The sequence below is a fragment of the Manis pentadactyla genome, chromosome 12, assembly GCF_030020395.1.
Source record: "Manis pentadactyla isolate mManPen7 chromosome 12, mManPen7.hap1, whole genome shotgun sequence".
NCBI classification, from domain to species: Eukaryota; Metazoa; Chordata; class Mammalia; order Pholidota; family Manidae; genus Manis; species Manis pentadactyla.
Genome location: NC_080030.1, coordinates 20,566,065 through 20,586,216, shown reverse-complemented (window position 1 = coordinate 20,586,216; position 20,152 = coordinate 20,566,065). Strand labels below are relative to the sequence as shown.

General features: G+C 45.4%; 1 protein-coding gene across 4 annotated transcripts in view; it reads right to left on the bottom strand.

Annotated features, from left to right (window-relative positions):
- Positions 1–20,109, bottom strand: part of TAF5L (TATA-box binding protein associated factor 5 like) — a 32,629-nt gene extending 12,520 nt beyond the window's left edge. For 2 of the 4 annotated variants that reach the window (XR_008993132.1, XM_057490224.1), the window contains exons 1-4: positions 19,166–19,189; positions 11,212–11,356; positions 8,462–8,566; positions 2,868–3,592 (exon numbers count right to left, since the gene is read on the bottom strand). Coding sequence is in view for 3 of the 4 variants with exons in the window: in XM_057490224.1 (XP_057346207.1) it covers positions 2,868–3,592; positions 8,462–8,566; positions 11,212–11,356; positions 19,166–19,183 (993 nt within the window). In the remaining variant the exon portion in view is untranslated. Of the gene's footprint in view, positions 1–2,867; positions 3,593–8,461; positions 8,567–11,211; positions 11,357–19,165; positions 19,897–19,951 lie in introns of those variants that run through there. The other 2 variants (XM_036904635.2, XM_036904672.2) reach the window with 2 other exon arrangements.
- Between the last annotated feature and the right edge of the window lie 43 nt (positions 20,110–20,152).

Sequence of the window (20,152 nt, the reverse complement as noted above, 5' to 3'; positions counted from 1 at the left end):
GTACAATTCAATGGTTTTAGTATATTCAGAGTGGTGCAACTATCGCCACTATCTAGTACAAAACATCTTCATGACCTCAAAAAGAAACCCTGGACCCATTAGCAGTCACTCCCCATCCCCCCAGCTCCCAGCAACCACTAATCTACTTTCTTTCCCTATAGGTTTGCCGATTCTGGACATTTCCTATAAGTGGAATCATGTAATATGTTGGTGCTCTGTGACCAGCTTCTTTTACTTAGCATAATGTTTATAAGGTTCATCCTCATTATAGCATGTATCATATATCAGGTACCTTCAACCTTTTTTATGGTAGAATAATATTCCACTGCCAGGACAGTCCATATTTTATTTATTTATTGATCAAGCTGATGGATGTTTGTGCTTTTTGGCTATTATCAATAATGCTGCTATGAACATTTATGTACAAATTTGTGTGGATATAGGGTTTTGATTCTCTTGGGCATATACCTAGAAATGCAACTGCTGGGTCTGATCACTGCTCTATTTTAATTATTTATTTATTTTCACTGAGGTATGAATGACATACAATATCCAGGTGAACATCGCAGCGATTTGATATTTTTATACACAAGAAATGATCCCCATGACAGGTCTTGCTACCACCTGTCACCAGACAAAGTTGTTACAATATTACGGACCATGGTCCTGATGCTACACTTCACATCCCCATAGCTTCTTTATGCTAGACCTGGAAGTCTGCACCTCTTCACCCCCTTCGCCTGTTCTGCCTGCCTTCACCCCTTCCGCCAGTAACCAGCAGTTCGCCTCCTGTATCCTATGTGTCTGCTTCTGTTTTGTCCATTTGCTTTGTATTTCAGATTCTACATGGTATTCATCTTTCCTTGCCTGACTTATTTTACTTAACATAATACCCTCTAGGTCCATGCATGTTGTTGTCTGATCACTGTTTTTAAATACCTCCTGTTAAAATATTTTATCCACCGATGGTTGCAATGGTGATAGCTTCACAAAGGTTAAAGTACAGATGGCAAACTGGCTTTTTAATTTGGTTTACATGGTGCTTTCTCGTTTCCTGTCACCTCCATGGGCCAGGTGGCTTCAGTGTTTACACGCTTGGCTTCTACTGGGCATGTGGGTTTTTACCTTTGTATAAAGAGTCTCGATCTTAATTGTGAATTCTATAGCGGAAAAAGAAAGTCCAAATTCTCACTGAAGAGACATCCAAAACTAATCACCAGAACCGAATTTATACCTGGTTTCCACCCAAATGATCCTGGTTGGAAACTAAAAAGAACCTCCTCAAAATGCTGTGACAAAACGGGCTGGGGTGAGGGTGGGTGGGGGCGTAGAAATCCCAAACAGGAAACCCCGTCAGCAGCAGAATAGGAGGATTGCAACTTGGATTGAAAAATTAAAAAAAGCTAGTAAGGTGGGTAGGGGTAATTATTTTGGGGTAGTTACAGAAACCTGAAATTCAGGGAGGGTGGCATCCTTCAGCTGTCCAAGGAGGACTCCCAAGTGGCTAGGACTGTTTCCAAGGAAAAGAGAAAATGGGTGATCCAAAGACATGTGTAATAGAACATATTTTGGAGGGTAGTATAAAATTCTAGAAATCAAAGTTTGTACATTGGAATTCAGACTGCTTACTCATTAAAACCGACTCATTTCATTATATCGTCCCAGTTGTAAGAAACGAAAATTCAAAGGCCATGCTATCTGGAAGGTGACTGAGAAAACAAGAGGAGGGAGAAAAGGGCTTGATCTGTGTACCCAATATTCCTGATATCCTTAGCAAGTTAAATTAACTTGTCCTTTTTTTTTCCCTCACTCCTTAAGCTTCCAGCCCTGTGCAAAGAATTGTGCATCAAACTAACTTCCATCAGACAATGTAGCACAGAGAAGACAAGTAGGGACTCTGTGGCATCTTCCAACACTGATGGATAGCTACTGCAATGGGGTGTGGGGGGGACTTGATGATATGGGTGAATGTCGTCACCACAGTGTTTTTCATGTGAAACCTTCGTAAGAGTGTATATTAGTGATACCTTAATAATAATAATAATAATAAAAGTAATTTCCATCATCTTCCATCTCAGCCTGAGTTACCTGAATTTCAGTGGTGCTATGACAACAATATTCCGGCCCCCAGCTGAGGTGGGGGTCACTCTCAGGGGAACTTAACTCTGGGCAGTGCACTTCTTATCTCCCTTTGCCCACCTATTTCTGAAGGCCTGTCCTTTTCAATGACCATCCCCAAACAAGGCCATTACATTGAGTGATGGAGGAAATGCCACCTATACTGTCTCCATACTTTTCAAATGGGGTGTGGGGACGCCCTGGGGCGCCTGAAGCCAGAGGCCCTGCACCGGCCTGGAAATGCCTGATGAAGCCCAGGGTGGGTGAGGGGGGTGGGGGTGGGGGCCCGTGTGCTCATTTCCTGTTGGTGAGTCCGGAAAATGACAAAATTTGTCATGATTTAAAATGTAGACCCTCTGACCCAGCAGTCCTACATCTGTTTATATTTGCACAAATGTACTACACACACACACACACACACACACACACACACACACACACACACACACACACATACAATTTACTGTAAGTCCCAGTATCAGCTGACAGTCTCTAATTAGGCTCAGCTATGTTACCTACTTTTCAGATGGTAATAAGTACTGACTATTCATTAGTAACGTTCAGTTAATGTTGCTGAAAATAGTTCTCACCTCTTCCAGGTTAGGCATGAGCGACAGGTTACATGGCATCAGTTTGGGTTTAGCTACATGATGAGGGAAATAAATGAAGTCCATTCTTTGTAAAACCTGTAAGGACACTCTAAGCAAACAGGTAAGGCAGGTGAATGGAAGAAAAAAGGGGGTTCCTACCTCCTCCTCCAGAAGGTCACAAGCCAAGTGCACGCGGGACACGTCTACTCGATGGGGCTCTGATTTTAACTTCTTGGATTGCAGACTCCACAGTTTTATGCAGGAGTTGTCAAACCCAGCAGCGAGCAGCTTGCTGTCTGGGGAGATTTCTGCCGTGTTCAGAAGCTGCTCTGTGTTGTAGAAGGCATAGAAGCAGATGGTGGTGAGGGACGGCGGGCCATCCTTGACGCGCTTGATGCTCTCCTGCAGGACTTCCAGGGCGGCCTCGTTCTGCAGCATGGGGGCGGGCACGTCGGCGGGATCTAAGCCATTGCCCTCGCTCCGTGAGGAGCCGCCGGCGGCATAGAGCTGGTAATCTGTCCGCTTGGCGGGCTGCACGTCAAGATGGATGTGCAAGGTGAGGACTTTGCACAGGGCAGTGTTGTTATCGCTCTGGAGGTAGCGGACAAGGTAGTTGTAGCTGTCTTCCTGGAGTCGGACCACATACTTGTTGTCTAGGAATGCGCGAAGCTTGAAGTTAGACAGGATGTCCTGGACGGTCTGAGTGGTCTGTAGCTGCTCGATGACATCCTTCTGGCTAGCGTTCTGCAGAAACATCCCGTGGAAGCGGCTGTAGAAACTTTCCACTGTGCTCTTGGGGCTGTTTTGGACCAGGTGGAGGTGGAGGTAGACAAAGAGAGGATAGAGGAGAGGCATCACCTCGTGGCTGTGCTGGGAATCGGAATCTGTAAGGAAAAAAAGAGGGATTTGTAATCTCTGCAATCTCACAGAATGAAGTGACCCTTCCGGGGACCCTACCATCGTGTAACACTTTCTTTTCAGGACCTATATTCTGAGGCCTTCGCTTGAAATATAAGCCTGACGCAGAATTCTGGAAGCTCAACATCAAGCCTTCTGACTGAAGAAGGACAGCATGGCCTCTGAAGCCCAGCAACCTGGCCTTCAAGTCAGCCACGAATCAGGGATTTGATGCCTGGAGAGGTTAAGTGACTTGCTTAAGTTCTCACAGCAATTCAGTTGCTATACCCAAGGGTTCAAGGTTTGATAGTTTTTCCCCAATACATTAGTGTTTCTCAAATGAGGGACCTCAGACCTTTCAGGGCCCCTACATGTATTTGTAGGAGACCATGAGTTCTTCACAGAAAGTTTTTTACTTGATCATTAAAGAAGAAAAAATGAACACAAGTATATTCAGAATTATCTGGATGGCCACTTACTAAGTACTGACATGTGATTTCAGTGCTCTGTTTTGTTTTGTGATTGCTTTGGCATCCATTGTCTACAGTAACATCAAATAACTTATTTTAGCAGGGTCATTAACATGTCTAGCTACCCAGGCTGGCATGTCCTAGCACTAAGATGACCGCATTCATCCATTACTGTCCCATACATGTCAGTGTCCTCATTCTGATTCTGTTTAAAAAGACTTCCCTTTTGCAGTGATAATTTACAGATGAGATATTTTTGTGTTAAGATGAAACCATGTACTAATTTGAGACTTTAACACCATAAAGTTTTGTGACAAAGGATGTTCAAGAAAGCATACAGCTTTCTTTGCTGCAGGCTCAGAGGCGTATCTGACGCCTGTGAAAGTGATGGAGCAAAGGCTTCCCAGTCATTCACCTGCAGGCCAGCAGAGACAGGGCGGCCGCGCTGTGGGGAAGACCAATGAAAGGTGTCCTGGGCCACGGCCACCGGTCCATCCCTGTGCCCGTCTGTGGCAGCAAGTCTGGCAAAACCCATCCGTTATGGTCACTTGTTGCTTATTTGAACTTTATTGCTTTTGTGGTTTTGTTTGCACTTTATTTGTAAATGAGTTTAGGTTTCATACAGAAATACAGTAAGCACAAAGGTATTTTATCTAGGGAAATGTTTGTATATACTTAATTAATATAAAATGCTTTGAATCATCACTTACCACTTCTTCAAGCATTTATTTTTTTTCTGTGGAAAGGAATCCATACGTGGCTGATTTCAGGAACACTACATTAGGGAATCCTGCCTCCCTGACTTGATGATAAATGATGCCAGCATGCTCTCCCTGCTGAAGGTGAACTTAAATTACAGCAGTGAGTCCACTGAACTGGAAAGTCAAGACTGCCACTAGGCCACTGGGGGCTCCGCGTGCCTCTGAATCATCAGGCAAAGAACGGAGTTGCTGTGCTGTGTGGGGAGACTGCTCCTGACTCTAACGGAGTGGAGGTAAGAAGAGATGTCTGCAACACAGGACGCCCCTTAGGGCGTCACCATGCCCTGTGCTTGAGGCCGATGGAAAACTACAGCAACGCAGCTAAGGCAGGACTCATACTGGTGTGGGACCTTCAGGGATGAAGGTTTGGGTTGCCCCATCAGGTAGAGAACCAGGACTGGCCGAGGTGCTTGCACAGGGCAAAGGGATACAGAATGGGTAGTGGAAGGAGGTAGTTCAATACCAGCTACAGCCATGGGACCAGTTACGGAAATGACGACTCTACCTGTCATTTAAATATTCCTCCTCATTTTGCTATGAATGCGTTTAAATCCAGAGTGCCTGACCCAGACTGTGCTCATCCCGGTACACCTCCTGAAGAGGAAGGCCCACCCCACAGGCAAGCTCCAAGAAACGCCCACCCACAGATGACTTCTGGAGGAAAAACATATTCGGGGGCTACAGCCTTGGGGCCTCTTATCTTTCTCCCCATATCTTCCTCTGAGATTTATCATTTCCTGACATGCTGATGTGCACCTCCACGAAGCCAATTCCCAGTTCTTCATCACAAGCCTGTATCTTTCTCTTAATTCCGGCCTCAGATTTCCTACAAGCTACACAGGGGGATGGCACCATCGCAGCCACGTGAAAATGATAACCTGCCTTATTTCTGTTCTCTATGCCTTAAAAGTGCCCTTCGTCACAGGGCCCAAGTTATCCTCAGCTCTTCCTTCACTCCTGCACCTTGGAGGTTTCACCTCGATGACCTGACAGCAGAACCAAGCCCTGCTTCGGGCAACACTGTTGGGTCCCGCTCCGTCCTCGCCTCGTTTCTCAAGCACTGCAGGGCGTAGGCTGGCCCCCTACTCACCCTACAGATGCAGCTGCCAACTGCTTCCAGACTGATGCTCACGTCAGTGGTTGTACTTTCAAATTTTACTTAAACACTTTTACTTTTGGCCTCTTATATTAGGATTAGCTTCCAATTTAGGTGAATGACTACATCTTACACTTTATTTTAGTGCTCAGGAAATACTTGTTCATTTGACTTGGCCTGAACGTTCTTTAGTGACCTGAGAGCAGAAAACAATGTCGCAGGAAAAGCAGCCCGTCAGGAAAACATATAGTCACCCCCTCCAAACAACCTGTGACCAATGGGTTAAAATGTTAAATTACAGGCAAAATAATAGACAACCTTCTCAGTTTTGAAGTAAGATTAAGAAATCACAAAGCAGAGGGTTGACAGGTTACAATTTATGGAAATGTAAAGTTCTCAACAAAGGAAACTATGGGGAGAGAATAAAGGAAGGTGCCACGTATTAGGAATAAAACAGCACCATCAAATACAAGGAGGTGGTGGCTATTCTTCATTAACAGCTCTGGGAAATATTTAAGGAACACATCAACAGCCGAAAGGGACAAATTTGGGGGGAGAGAGACGAGTAGAGAAATCCATACCAGGGCACATCACGTGTGTGAGCAATTAAATGTATGAATTCTTCGCTGCAAAAAGTCATCATAGCTTGTAATAAAATTATCCCAGTAAGTCTATTTTATTATAGCTACCACTTCAGTGATTAAAAAAAATACAGAAAGATCTATATAATGTCACTGTGTAATGGGCATCTCAGTGTCCCTGGTAACGGAGGTGGGTCACAGCCATGCCGAGAACCCCCCCCACAGCGTGAGTTCCTGCAGCGTCTCTGTGATGCGCTGGGGCTTTGCACTGGCTTTGTCTTCCTCCCTTCTTAGATGGTCTGCTCTTCTGCCTATCTTGCCTGGCATGCAGTCAGTGCTCAGCATAGATACAGGGCAAACGAGGAGGACTGAGAGACGGGAGTCATTTCTTTCTAAACGAGCTTCTCCACCCCTACTGGCGAGAGAAATCTACCACGGAGGCTTAAACTTAATCCTGCTGGAAAAAAAACAGGTAGAGTAACTTTCTAAAAACGGATTTAAATTGCTTTTCTTTGCTTAAAGCCTCGAAAACCAGTGCCAATGATTAAAAATAACTTATCTCCAAGTTCTTGCTTACCTCCCGATGAAATCCTTCTTATAAACTTGGTGTTTTTTTTTTTTTAACCTGAGTGGGGCTGGAAAGTGGCTGATCACTGTTCTGAGGTATTTAACATACATATGACGTGAGGATCTTAACGGAGGTTCTTTCTTTCCAGTTTAAACATAATAGACTCTTTTTACTAAACCTTTAATTTTCATGACTTTTTCATTTTTTTAACCATTTAACAGACTCCTCCCTGCCTATGAATGCCATCGCTCAACATCTGTGACACTGATAAGGTAACCTATTGAGGGTTTTTTTACCTTGTCACCTTTACTTCCTGCAGTATTTTGCCCATTTCCCCCAACCACAGAATACAAGAAATGTGGATTTTCCTTTAAAGTACTAACCATTGAGGATCTAAGTGACATTATTTATTTCTACTTACTTTAAGAGGGTTTAAGTATATTATTTTGGTTTATATATCCATCACCTTATATGCATCTTTACCATTAAAAACGATTAACTTGAGAATTTTTCAAATAAAAACAGAAAAATAAAACAACTGCAAAATATTTCAACAACAACTGCCCGCTAACCAATACTTGCTAATTGCTCTCAATCCCCCTTAGGTGAGAGAAAGTTTTGTATTTCTTATATCTCAAGGTGTTTTGTATAAAGGAAGTATTACACAAGGACTTTGATTGATCCCCAGAGACGACATGGCCTGCTATTCCGAGAACCTTTCCCACGTTAGAATCGTGACCACTCATCTGGGACTGGGTGAAAGCATTCGCTTCAGCCTCTGGGTTGCCTTCTTCATTTCACACATGAGGAAAGAGAGGCCCCCAAAAGGCTAAACAACCCCGCTTTTAAAAAGTGATCCATTTAAAAAGTCATACAGTGAGTCAGAAGGACAGATTAGAACTCACATCGAGCGATTTTGTGTCTTAGTGGTCATGATACCAGTCCCAACTTCTCATTTTTTTGTCTTGCTGATTCAGAGGGACTACTGCCTTGTGCTTTTGGAAAATGGGGACAAGCTCATTTTGAGGCAATACTACATTATCCGTGGTGACAACCACGTACATCTCAAACAAACTGCATTTAAGGCCGTTTCTCCCTGTGGCTGCTTCAGCTTTTACTTCGACCACACCAGGCCAGCCACTGAGCCGAAGGCCATGGATAGAACAGCGACAGAAACACCTAGGGCCCGGCCTTTGCAAACTGTAACCTCGTGATTTAGCCCTCTCAGGCATTCCCACACATCCTAAGTTTGAATGTGAAGATGATGTTAAACTCCCCTTGACTTGACAGTACCTACACCACACCGAGAATACAGTAGGTTCTGGGGAGTTTGCATGGTGCTTTCTGAACAAGAAAAAGGTCCTAGGGCTGAGTACTTACCAGTGAGAAAATTCCGCAGCCGTCCAAACTGTACTTCATATTGCTGGGGCTCGGCCTGGCAAGGGGCTGCAGACACAACGTTGGCACAGCCAGATTCTGATTGAACTGTGAGGACAAGCCCCACCGGATGGGGGACAGGAAAGACAACCGTAAATCCAACATGTGGGAGGGCGGATGGAATAGCGTACGTACATCAATAGCAACAGACACTCAAGTAGATTTTCAAAGTGTGTTGGGGCTTCTGGTTAAAAGTAACAGACCGACACACAGGCATCTCCTCTCCCTCCTGATACCCAAGAAAATATGAAAGAGGAATGAAAGATACAAAATACAGGATGAACAAGCTGAATGGCAGAGGACAGGCATGTAAGTCCATGAGTGACCCATCTGGAAGCGTCTGACCCCATGCCCAGATGTTTCACCATCATGTACCTGGGCGCCCATCTATTTTCAAGCACTGTGCTGGCAACTTAGTGGCCCTTCCTGATCTGGAAACTCTATCAGTTATGCGAAATTTTCTTGAAATATCTTGTTGATTCTCTATTTTCTCTTTCTGGGACTCTTTATTATTTCAAGGTTAGACCTGAATGGATCCTTTAATCTTCCCTCCCATGTCCCATTTCTTTGTCTTTCTCCCCTACTTTCTGGGACGCGTCCTTGACATGCAAGCCTTCTACTGATTTTGCAGTTTTACTATCATGTATCAAAAGTTCTGGTTCTCTGAATGTCTCTCTTTTTCTTTTTATTAAAAAAAGACCATTCTCTTCTAGTTCTGAGGTTATCAGTGACGGTATTTCTGGTTTTCCTCTCTGCTCTTCGATTCTCTGAGTCTCTTCTGTTACTTTCCGTCTCTGTTTTTCACGCAAGTGGGTCAGTTTCCCTCACAGCGGAAAGGGAAGCGCTGCAGAACTGACGCAAACTCTGCTCTCATCGCCTGGGACGACACGGGCAGTGCCCCCGGGCAGGTCAGATGCACCAGGGAGGGATCGCTGTCACTTTCGTGGGGGTACGGGTCAAGGGAGGAAAAGACTGAAGCCTCAGTATTCAGCACACAAGCATGCACTCAATCTCTATTCTGCGAGTACATACTTTCCAAAAAACCCCCCAAAACTCCCTTATCCATTTTGTGGTTATGGGAGGAGAGAGGAGGTGGCTGGGTGTCCGAGCTGCCCAGTGTGGATTTTCGAAAGATCCCCTTGGTGGCTGTGTCGCCCAGGAAGCTTCTAGAGGTTCTTTTGAATCTCAGCTTATTCCTTCTGTTTACGGACCCCTGACCATATACCAGAACCCACAAGTCCTTTGGGAAGCTCTTCCGGACCTGCCAGGCTGAGTTAGATGGCCGTCTTCATTGCTCCTATAGAACCCGAGGTGCCCCCCTCACATCAGACCCTCTAACATGACTGATGTCCATCTCACTTCCTGACTACCGTGTGAAGCTCCTCAGGAGCTGGGATCAAATTTTAGTTATTTCCAGAACTTTTCAGCGTCTGGCCTACAACAGATGTTCAGTACAGGGCAGCTGAATAAAGGCACATTTATTCAGATTACTTAATTAACAGAAAGACCTAGGACAAAATCTTATGATAATTTCATGTTTCTCACCTTTCCTGGTAGTTTTCCAGGAACAGCAGTGGCTGCCCTAATAAAACATTATATCTGAACTAAGACAGCTCGGAAAAGTGAAATTCTGAAAGGCTATTTAATAGTGCTTGCTCCTATTTTCTATCAACAGCACAGAATCACTGGCCCCAGGTTCTCATGAACACAGGGCGGCAGATTATTAATGCACATTAAATGCTGTGGTATTAGAAGGAATTACTCTGGCTTTGTACGTTCACCATCCTTCAGAGACAGTAGGGCATTTATTAATCTAGTCCAAGTCCATCATCTGGCCCTGTTCTTGTGTTGTTCTCGTCAGGGTCTGAAGGAACAAAAGAATGGGATGGATTCAGGGCTGAAGAATCTTTGAAGGTGATAAGAAACTGAAGTGGCTGGTCCTCCCGGTCAGGAGGGTAAAACCATTAAGGGATGGAGTAGGTGGTGACAGGTGCTTAGAAGGGCAGAAGGCAGCACAGGAACAAAGACGAACCGGAGTCCAGGCTAGGTGGAGACGAGGGACCAGGGCCGGGCCAGGGAGGGCACTGCCACCTTGACCTCTACCCAGAGCTGGGAAAGCAGCACACCATCACCCTGAAGAGTTTTTCCAAAATCTCCAGTGCACAGATTCAATGTAAGAAAATTGCATCATGAAAAAACCCCAAACTCACAAACCAGCTGAGTAACAGCTATTTATTATTCCAGACGGATTCAAGACAAATTTTTCTAAAAACAAATCCAGTTTTGACATGAGCAACAGCAAAAAAATGAAAGCAAATAATAAAAACCTCAGGAACCTATCTATGAGGCCAGTATTTCCAACTCCAGACCCTCAGTAATAATTCGCCCGGCAAACCTGACATCATGGGCTAGGGTCTGGGCTACAGGAGAAGGGACAGAAACCCTGGCCCCATGGGGGCCTTGTAGGATAATAGTTTGTAGGAGGACTACATTCCTTCTAAAATCATAATCATATTATATTATGACATCCTGCATAAGGAGGTGTTTAGAAGTGGCATTTTAGTATGGCTGTGATGGACAGGTGGCATTTCTGAGGCCATCACCAGTCATCCATCCGGTGCTGCCCGTTGGGGATGCTGGACGGCCGGCTGGCTCCCTCAGGCATGACCTCCAGGGGCGGCCCGCACGGTTACCTGTGAGGTTGGCCGCCATCTCCTCGGCAGTCTGTGACAGCCGCAGCCCTTGCTTCAGGGCCCCGTCCGAGTCCACGTACTGCCGGCGTTTGAGGTAGCAGGACACGGCCATCTGAATCTGCTCGGTGCGCACTCGCTTCATGACCTAGCCAGGGAACCACAGAGCTGTAAGGGCCCCGACAGACCATCTGGTCCGACCAGGACATCACAGGCGAGCAAAATGAGGAGGGAAAGCCGAGCCACAAGTCTAGCTACGTGACCTAGTTAAGAACAAAACCCAAGTTCCTAAATTACCAGTCTGGTGCTGTCTTCCATTGTGTCTATGTTTCCAATGATAATACAGCCCACACCAATCACAGAAAAGAGTAATAGTGTGAATAATGAAACCCCATAGATCACTCTCAGACTCGGTTTACCATGATCTCAATCGGCCTGATGGAACTTCTCATTAGAGAGGCTAACAAGAGCAAACCGGACCAGCTGAACCCCAGGGCCTTTTACTTCGCCTGCCTCCTCTGTGAGGGAGGAGTCATCAGCAGCCAACCAGCCAAAAAAGCAGGCGGGAGGCTGTACACAAAGACCTGAGACATTCAGAAGCCAGAGAAACAGGTGTTGAGAAAGTAAGAATAATGGGGAAAAGGAATGCTATGCCTCTTCTTAATAGTCAGGAAAAGGCTACCAGCACTACGTTGAGATTTTGGGCGTTGGGTTTTCATTTGTATCATATTATTTCTCTCATTCCCTCTTTATTCTGTCCTGTGGGTACAGAAGAGCTTCAAAATGGTAAGAGGGTTATGTACAGGTGTTGGAACGTCTCATGAATTCTTGTAAGAAAGGCAAGGAAGATGGCAGGACGTATGCCAAACAGGGTGAGTTACTTTTGATAATTCCAGCTAATTTGAGAGTTCCCCTCAAAAAGGACTATTTTCCTTGACTACTAAATTTATTATTAAGAATGGCAGGAACCCCTGATATGGCCAGAGGCCACAAACACTGCTTTGCCATAAGTAAAGAAGCCTGCCCGTGAGATGACAAGGGGCAGCTGGATGAATTTTCTAGATCCACTCTGTCATGAGAAAAGATTTCCTCCTTCCAAAACCAAAACATGGTGTCCATCTTGGAACGCATACGACATCATCAATACACATGTGATTGTTCCCATCAGAGTAACAGTCTCTAAATCAAGGGCTTCCAGCTTCCAGCTTTTTGTATGTGGAAGATCTGCTTCTGGTCATTTAGTTGGATGTATCTCCATTCTTTTTTAAGATTTTAAACTCCCCCCACTCCAAAAGTCTGCTATTTATTTTTTGCTTTAAAAAAAAAAGTTAATTTGTATCCAATTTTGATCCATCTGCAGTTTCTTTTAGTATGGAATGTGCAGTGAATAATCAAATTGTTTTACCTACATACTGTAGCAACAAATTGTTCCAAAACAATCTGCAAATAGTCCTTTACTTCCCAACTGATTAGTGGTAGCCATTTAAAAATATACTCTGAAGATGTATTTTTCAGTTCTCTGAAAGTCACACAGCGGTGCAAACAATGAAGGCTGGAAACACATACATTAAAACATATGCATCTACATTTGAATATAAAATGTTAGGACACCATAAATATTTTAAACGATGTGTATAGAAAGGTTGTCTATGCATTCACTTTCTGGATTACCAAAGAGAGTTCAAAACATTCTGATACGTTGAACTGGGGATTCCTGCTCTAAGCATTCGTCCACCTGTCCACAAAGGAAGATGTAGTCAGCACTACACCTGCATGGGTTTGACTGTATCAGTGATTCTCTATGGCTCTCTAACCTGGCTACACATAAAAATCTCCTGTGAGTGTGCATGTATTGATTTCAGCCCTGGCAATTCTGATTCAGCGTTACATTTAGAGAAAAAACTGTAAATGCATATAGAGCCTGCGGCAGTGTTGCCCTTGCACCCTTTGACCTAAAGCTGGGACTAGTCAATCCAACTGGCTTCCTCTGCCCTCACCACCACACACCCCTACACTGCCTGCTAAAGCTGCTTTTTATCTAATTTTAAGAACCCTAGACTGTAAACTCTTCGGAAGTAGCCCAATTCCTCTCATTTTAGCTGAGACTTAAACTTCCCCAGATGTCTTACTGCCCATCTCTTGTTGCCATGGGAACACATGCTCATATCCATGTGTCCCCCTTAGTGTTCCAAATGGGATGGGGGAGAGTGATCTCCTCTCTCAGGAAAAAACCTGAGCACGTGGAAGACACAGGAAAACCGACAGAGGGAACTGATCCTGGTATGACACAGTGTCCTCCGGGTGGGACAATGTGTAGGCACGTCTGAGCGGGAGGGGAAAAATGGAAGTTTTGGAAGAATAAGCAGAAAAGACTTGAGAAGGAACAAGAGTATATAAGCCCTGGCCACCCTGCTAGGAACCCTGTTTGCAAATATTGATTCTGATGAATTTTCCCAAAGCAGCTGCCCCCAAATGGCAGTTTCTCTGAATCCAAACCACCTTTTACACAAGGGACCTTCCCCGATGGTGGGCAGTGAGCCTCGTGCAGGGTCAAGGGCCTTGAGGGCAGGACGGCCACCAGCAACTCTCTTTACAACCACATCCAACTGAAATCCAGAGACAGGATCCAATTGACTTCACTGGATGTGATTCCAACGCACACATATTTCAAACGAAATAATGACTGATGACAAGAATTTGGAGAGAAATCAGTTCCCTTCCCTCGACTATTTCCATAGTACTAATATCCATAAGTGGACATGCAAAAAAAAAAAAAAAAAAAAAAGGACTCTTTAAAACAGACCTGTCTTTTGAGAGACTCAGACATGAGACCAACATTACAATTTCAAGTTAACTGTTTGGATTTTCCCATAATTATAAAATCTTTTAAGTTTAAATTGAGTTTGAATATACCTTTGTTAAAATTTCAGGATTTCTAACAATTTTCACTTTCCATAATAACTTTTAAAGGTAAAATAGATGATCACATATTTTCTCCTCATATTATTAGTACTTCTGGAAATTAAATAAGGATTGGGACACAAAATGGATCTATTTCTCATATGTCAACAGTTGCCTACTGTTTAATACTTCAACAAAACGGCTATATAAAATCAGGACATGATCATCTGCCTGTCTCAAAGTAACAAATGCTCAGGAAAAACCACGGCCACACTCTTAATACTTAACTACAGAAATATGGGGAGGCAAAGACACAGGGAACCCAGGCACACTCTTAAAATGGTGATAATCCTATGGGACTGTAGCTGAGGAGATCCCTTCACTGGGTACAGACTGCGCCCTAACCCCACCCACTTATGTGCAAATGCCTGGAGTTGGTGGAGGGGTGCCTGAGACACCCTCAGCCCACTTCACTGGCTGGTACACACAACTCCTCGAAATGCCAACAGAATACTCATGGACAGTGCCCCCGGATAACACAGCAGCTCTGAGTGTGGGTGAACACAAAATAAGTATATCCAGGCAAACTCACCATCACAGACATCCTCAAGTCAGCTGCGTCTACTGAAAGGTGGTTAGGTGTTTTTAGAAACATGTTTTTACGTAAATGCATTTTTTTCTAATTGTAAACTAACTTTAAAACAGATAAAAATCTTGCATTTTCTGTTAAAAGATGTCATGCAGAGCGCCTATTAGGTACTCAAATATTAGTTCTCTTTATTTGCAGTAGTCTAAATAGTTGAAGTATCTAGTAAAAGGTCACACTATGTAGAATCCAAAAAATCTAGCTTTTGCATTAACCATCATGAAGTATGTTCGATTACCTTTGCAAAAATATAGATGAAAAATGAGCCACATTATTGTTAAAGTAACACTTTGTGTAGTTTCAAAGTTATGATGGCCTTTCATATTCAGTCTTTGCTCAGACACAGAATGACAGGAGCACATGTGAACTAGAAGCTGTGCTCTTTCTCACCGTGTCCTTGTGGCACATGAGTAAGGCTCGGAGCTGGGGGCTCAGGATGCAATGTAGAACCTGGAGGGGTTTTAACTGGGGGTAGGTGGGGCTGGGGGCAGGGCCAGCGATTGCTGGGGCAGCCGTGCTGTCCCGTGCTGTTCCGGGAGTGTTTTCTCACCAACTACTTTCTTTTCTGACCGCTTCCCACCCAAGCCTTCCAAACCTGCACCAGTCTCCTGACCCAGCCGGCTGATCCTGCTTCCTGCCTCCGGGAGGGCTCCTTACTAACACTGGAGATACCTCAACTCCTGCCAAATCGGTCAGTTTCACATTCTCCTGCTGCCCTCGGGACTCTCTCCCTTGGTCACCCCCCCCTTGCAAGCATGTCTTCTGGCTTCCCTGCTTTCATTCCTGGTCTGCTGCTCATTCTTCACATTCCCTCCATCACCACGTGACTTACACAGTCTCCAGTCAGACCCTCTTCCTCAGCTCAAGTCTACAGGACATTCCTACCTGGATGCTGCAAACATCTGAAATTCAGAGTGCTCAAACGTATCTTCCTTCAAAAACCTCATCCTTCTCTTAGTTTTCCCAGCGAGCTGAATGATGCCATCATCCACCACTAAACAAAAAAACCCAGCCATCATCTTCAGATTTGTTTCTCATACTCCCTTTCACTCCTGAGCAGTGCCAACTCCCTCTTGGAGCTATTGCTGTTACCTGACCCATCCTCACTGCTGCGATTTGATGGCACAAATCACTTCTCAGCTGGGCTACTCCGATACCCTCCCACCTCTGGCCCTACTTCAAACCACCCTCAGAATGCAGCCAGAGTAAAAGACTAATCTGATTATGTCACTCCCAAGCTTAAAGCTGCCCCCCCTCTCCCGCCGACCTGTGCAGGCTCCCATTCCTGCCATCGCTGCTCTTTAGTGCCCCCAGACAGATGGAGCATTCCTGGGGGACGGGACTTATCCTATCTCTGAAACTCACATTAAAAATAAAGTGAGTGTTCAATATAGGTAGATTGCGGGGAAGGCAGTTCAGCATGGAACAGAGAAGTAGTGACTCTAGAGCATCTCACTACGCTGATGGTTAGTGACTGCAATGGGGTGGGGGAGACTTGATAATATGGGTAAATGTTGAGACCACAATGTTTCTCATGTGAAACCTTTGTAAGATTGAATAATAATGATACCTTAATTAAATGATATAATAAAATTCAGTTAGTGTTGTCTAGCTTCTGTTTGGAATTCATAACAGTTTACCCAGGACCATGACTTTTCTGGATTTTCATGAACCACAAATATTTGATTCCTTCTTTAATCCTGTTTTACAGCACAGAAAATCATCTCTATACAAAACCTTATTAACATGCAATAGAGAGTATGGCACAATCTACTGAATGGATACCTACAGTATTTACTACATTTGACTTCATAAAGAAAACTTCCATGTATGTTCTATTGGCAAACACCAGTTTAGGCAGAAGAAACAGGCTGTTTTGCTCTCAGAGAATGAGGAGGAAAATATTTTCCTATGCTTATCATTCTTCCTGAGGCTGAATTCAAATGCAGTAAGGGAGGTTTTTGGAGACACTTTAACGACATAAAAATATTTACGTGTGTATCTCTGAGAGGAATGATCTTCAATTTTACATTCTGGAGTAGTACTGCCCAATCAGACTTTCTGCAATAATGGAAATGTTCTAGGTCTGCCACACACAGGGCTATGAGCAATTAAACTGTGGCAAGCATGACAGAGGAACTGAATTTTTCATCTACATCACATTTAAGTTAAGGAACTACATGTGGGCAGTAGTTACTGTATTGGGTAACACAGTTCCAGAGCATGGTATCACCTTGAGAAACTAAGGCATCAGCATTTTAGTTTAAAAAATGTTAATTCACAACGTTTTGCAGAGCACTTCTGATTACTAAATCACCAAATCTCCAAAAGTTACTATTTTGTTAGTAAAAACAAGAGCTACCTTCTATTATTACCAGACAGAGATACATTTCAATACATCCTACTAGGATTCTTATGTGAGTACTAAATGAAGAATGAATGGAAGTTCCCTGTAGAGTTTTCCAAACCCTGACAGTACATATTCTTTAAATCTCCTTGAAGGTAAAAAATGAGAAAAGAAAAAGAAATTTGCTTCAGCAGAGAAACAGAGCAGCAGTTATTTCTGAAAAAGGTCCAACTAAGAGGTAAGGCCAAACCTAACACAACCTTAACCCTTGCAGGGAGAAAAATAAGAAAATATTTTGGTCAACTTAAGGAAAAAGAAAACTTTGAGAATAATAGATGCAATAGTCAAATGTCTGCTTAATCTTTAACTTACGTACATGTACTTAAAGATACATTAAACAACATGACACATTAATTCATGAAACAATTTTACTCCAGCTAGTCACTGTCATCTTCAATACCGGTGGTCTCTGAGGTCACCTTAGCCACTCTCAGTCATCACACTCGGTTTTCTAGAGCACGTCACTTGTGTATCTATCAGATCAGCTATGATGGAGCTCTTCTCAAATCCATACGCAATGCGCTCACTGGTAATCTCAATAACCATGCAGGTGAGCAGAACTGTTTTTAATTTATGACTGGCTGTATTGATTGACTGCATAAACGGAGGTTGTCGCAGCCTAATATGTATTTCCTAAACAGCATCTTACTAGAAACAGTGTACCTGAGAGTGCCCTTGTAGTAGGAGAGACTTGAACGTGTGGTGACACCCTCTTTTTAGAGGGATATTTTTGGGGGAACCTCACCTTATAATTAGGTGTGTACAGCATATCCTTGAAGATAACTTTTAAGAGGGGAGGCTGCCTGGAACAAGCTAAGGGTTTCTTCATGCCTTCTGTATATGCTAAGCTTCCAAATTTGGATTAAAATATTTGTCTCTGCTCAGTAGCCATTTTCCCTTTGGAGTCATAGGCAGGCATGAAGCTGCCAGGACAAGCGAATGGGCCTGCCTTCCTGTGCGCCTGACTCCACACCGCTGCAGGCATAATCTTCCAAAAAGCTAATTTGATGCTATCGATACTTTTGCTTTTAACTGACTGGTGGGTACCACCCTGCATTCTCACCCCTGGGGCTTTGATCAAGTCCCCTCCATTAACTGGAGGCACCCACATACTGGCACCCCTTCCTCCCCAAAGCTTGCTTGAGCACCGCCCCCTCCACCCACCAAACGCAGGAGCAAACCTCTATCGTCATTCTCACCGTGCCTACAAACGAGCCAGGTAACATTCTTCAGATGGGAAACCTGAGGCCCCAAGATGCCAGACACCATGCCAAGGTTCTGGAACAGTATGGGCACCCAGGCCACGTGGCTGCAGGGTCTGAGCTCTTACCCTTACAGTTTCCTGCTCCTTGCTCAAAGGGTTCTCCATTAGATGAGGGGCTTCTTGGGGGACATAATGGTGAAGGCTTGCCAGGTGCTTGTTGGGAGAATGATCAGAACTGTTACACCTGAGAAGGTGGGCTGGAAACTTGGTTTCCAGCGCTGTGCACAGAGTAATGGAGGCTTACCCAAGATCCTAAGGCTCCTTCCAGCTAAAAGGAGTCATCAAAACCAACTCCCCCTCACTCCCCCCCTCCCCCGTTTCCAGAGATGTCCTTTACAGGTGTTATGAAAAGACGTCTGTTTGCAAAAACAAATGCCAAAAAGCCAGTCACCGATTGGTTAAGTGAAGGCTTTATCTGGTTTCAGTGACAGAAGCACACAAACGTCACATTTAGAAGCGGGAGCAAGGAAACTATTTCCAAGCACACGGATCTGATTTACGTCGATGACAAATAAAAACGCTCAGGGCAAGCCTACCTTTTAGTTTTCTACTTTAACATTGATTTTTTTTCAAGGCAGAGAGGATTTGTAATAAGAAAAATCAAAGTCTGTCTGCTTCACACTTAACACACAAAAATTAGGCCTATAAGGAATCTAGAAGATATTTTGCAAAAAAGATAATTATAATAGATAAGTAATATTTACAGAGGGCTTTATATATGCCAGGCATTTTCACATACACTGTCATTTTTTCTCATGGTACCCGTTAATAGGTCCACTTTAAGTCTTCAGCCATCATCACCTCATTGTAGAGAAGAGGAAGCTAAGGCTTGCAGAGGTTACACGGACAATTCCATGGTCTCCACCTTCAGCCTTGTGTAATCGTCCAACCGCATCCACTACGTGAGGCTCCTCGGAGTTTAAAAATGTGACTCACGGTCCCCTTCCCACCCGACTCTGAAGCAGGGCTGCGCCCAGGGCTGACCAGGGACGCCGCCCGCCCTTCTCCCCCCACTCAGGCCCATCATACGCGCACTCCTCTGCCCCAGCAGGAGGCGAACTGCGCCCGGCCCGGTGCTCCCCGCGCGGGGCCCAAAGAAGGGCTCATTGGCGCGAGCACCCCCTCCAAGATTTTCAACTGCAAGGTCAGAGTTTAGGTAACTGGGGGCGGACGCCTCACGCGGTTAGCAGATCCGCCTTCCGAGCCCCGAGCCCTGCCAGCTGCAGGTCCGCGTCGCAACGACACTTTGGCAGCTGACGGGAGGGGCGCACAAAGCTTCCCGCCAAGTCTACGAGGCCCCCAGCGCCGGGGACCCGCCACCCGCCGGGGACCGCCGCCCTCTGCGGCGCGCTTCCGGGAGTCCGGGCTGCGCGGGCACCGCGCGCGCCCCGCGGGCACCTGGCAGCTCGGGGCCCTCCGCGGCAGCCGGCCGCGCCCCGGGGCCCGACCACACGCTCCCGCGCCGCCAGGGGGGCCCTCAGGCCCGCGCCCTCCCCCGGCCGAAGCCCGCGAGGTCCGCGCTCACTCAGCATCCCAGGCGGCTCCGGCTCCCGCGCCGCCGCCGCCGCGCAGCTGCCTCCGCCGGCTCAGCCGGAGCCCCGCGCCCCGCGCCCCGCCGCCCCCGCCGCGGCGCTGGGCGGCCGCCCCATGACCGACTGACGCGAAGCGGGCCACCGACGCGCAACCGTCTTCGGCGCTCCGCTGGCGATGCCTGGCGTGCGCGCCG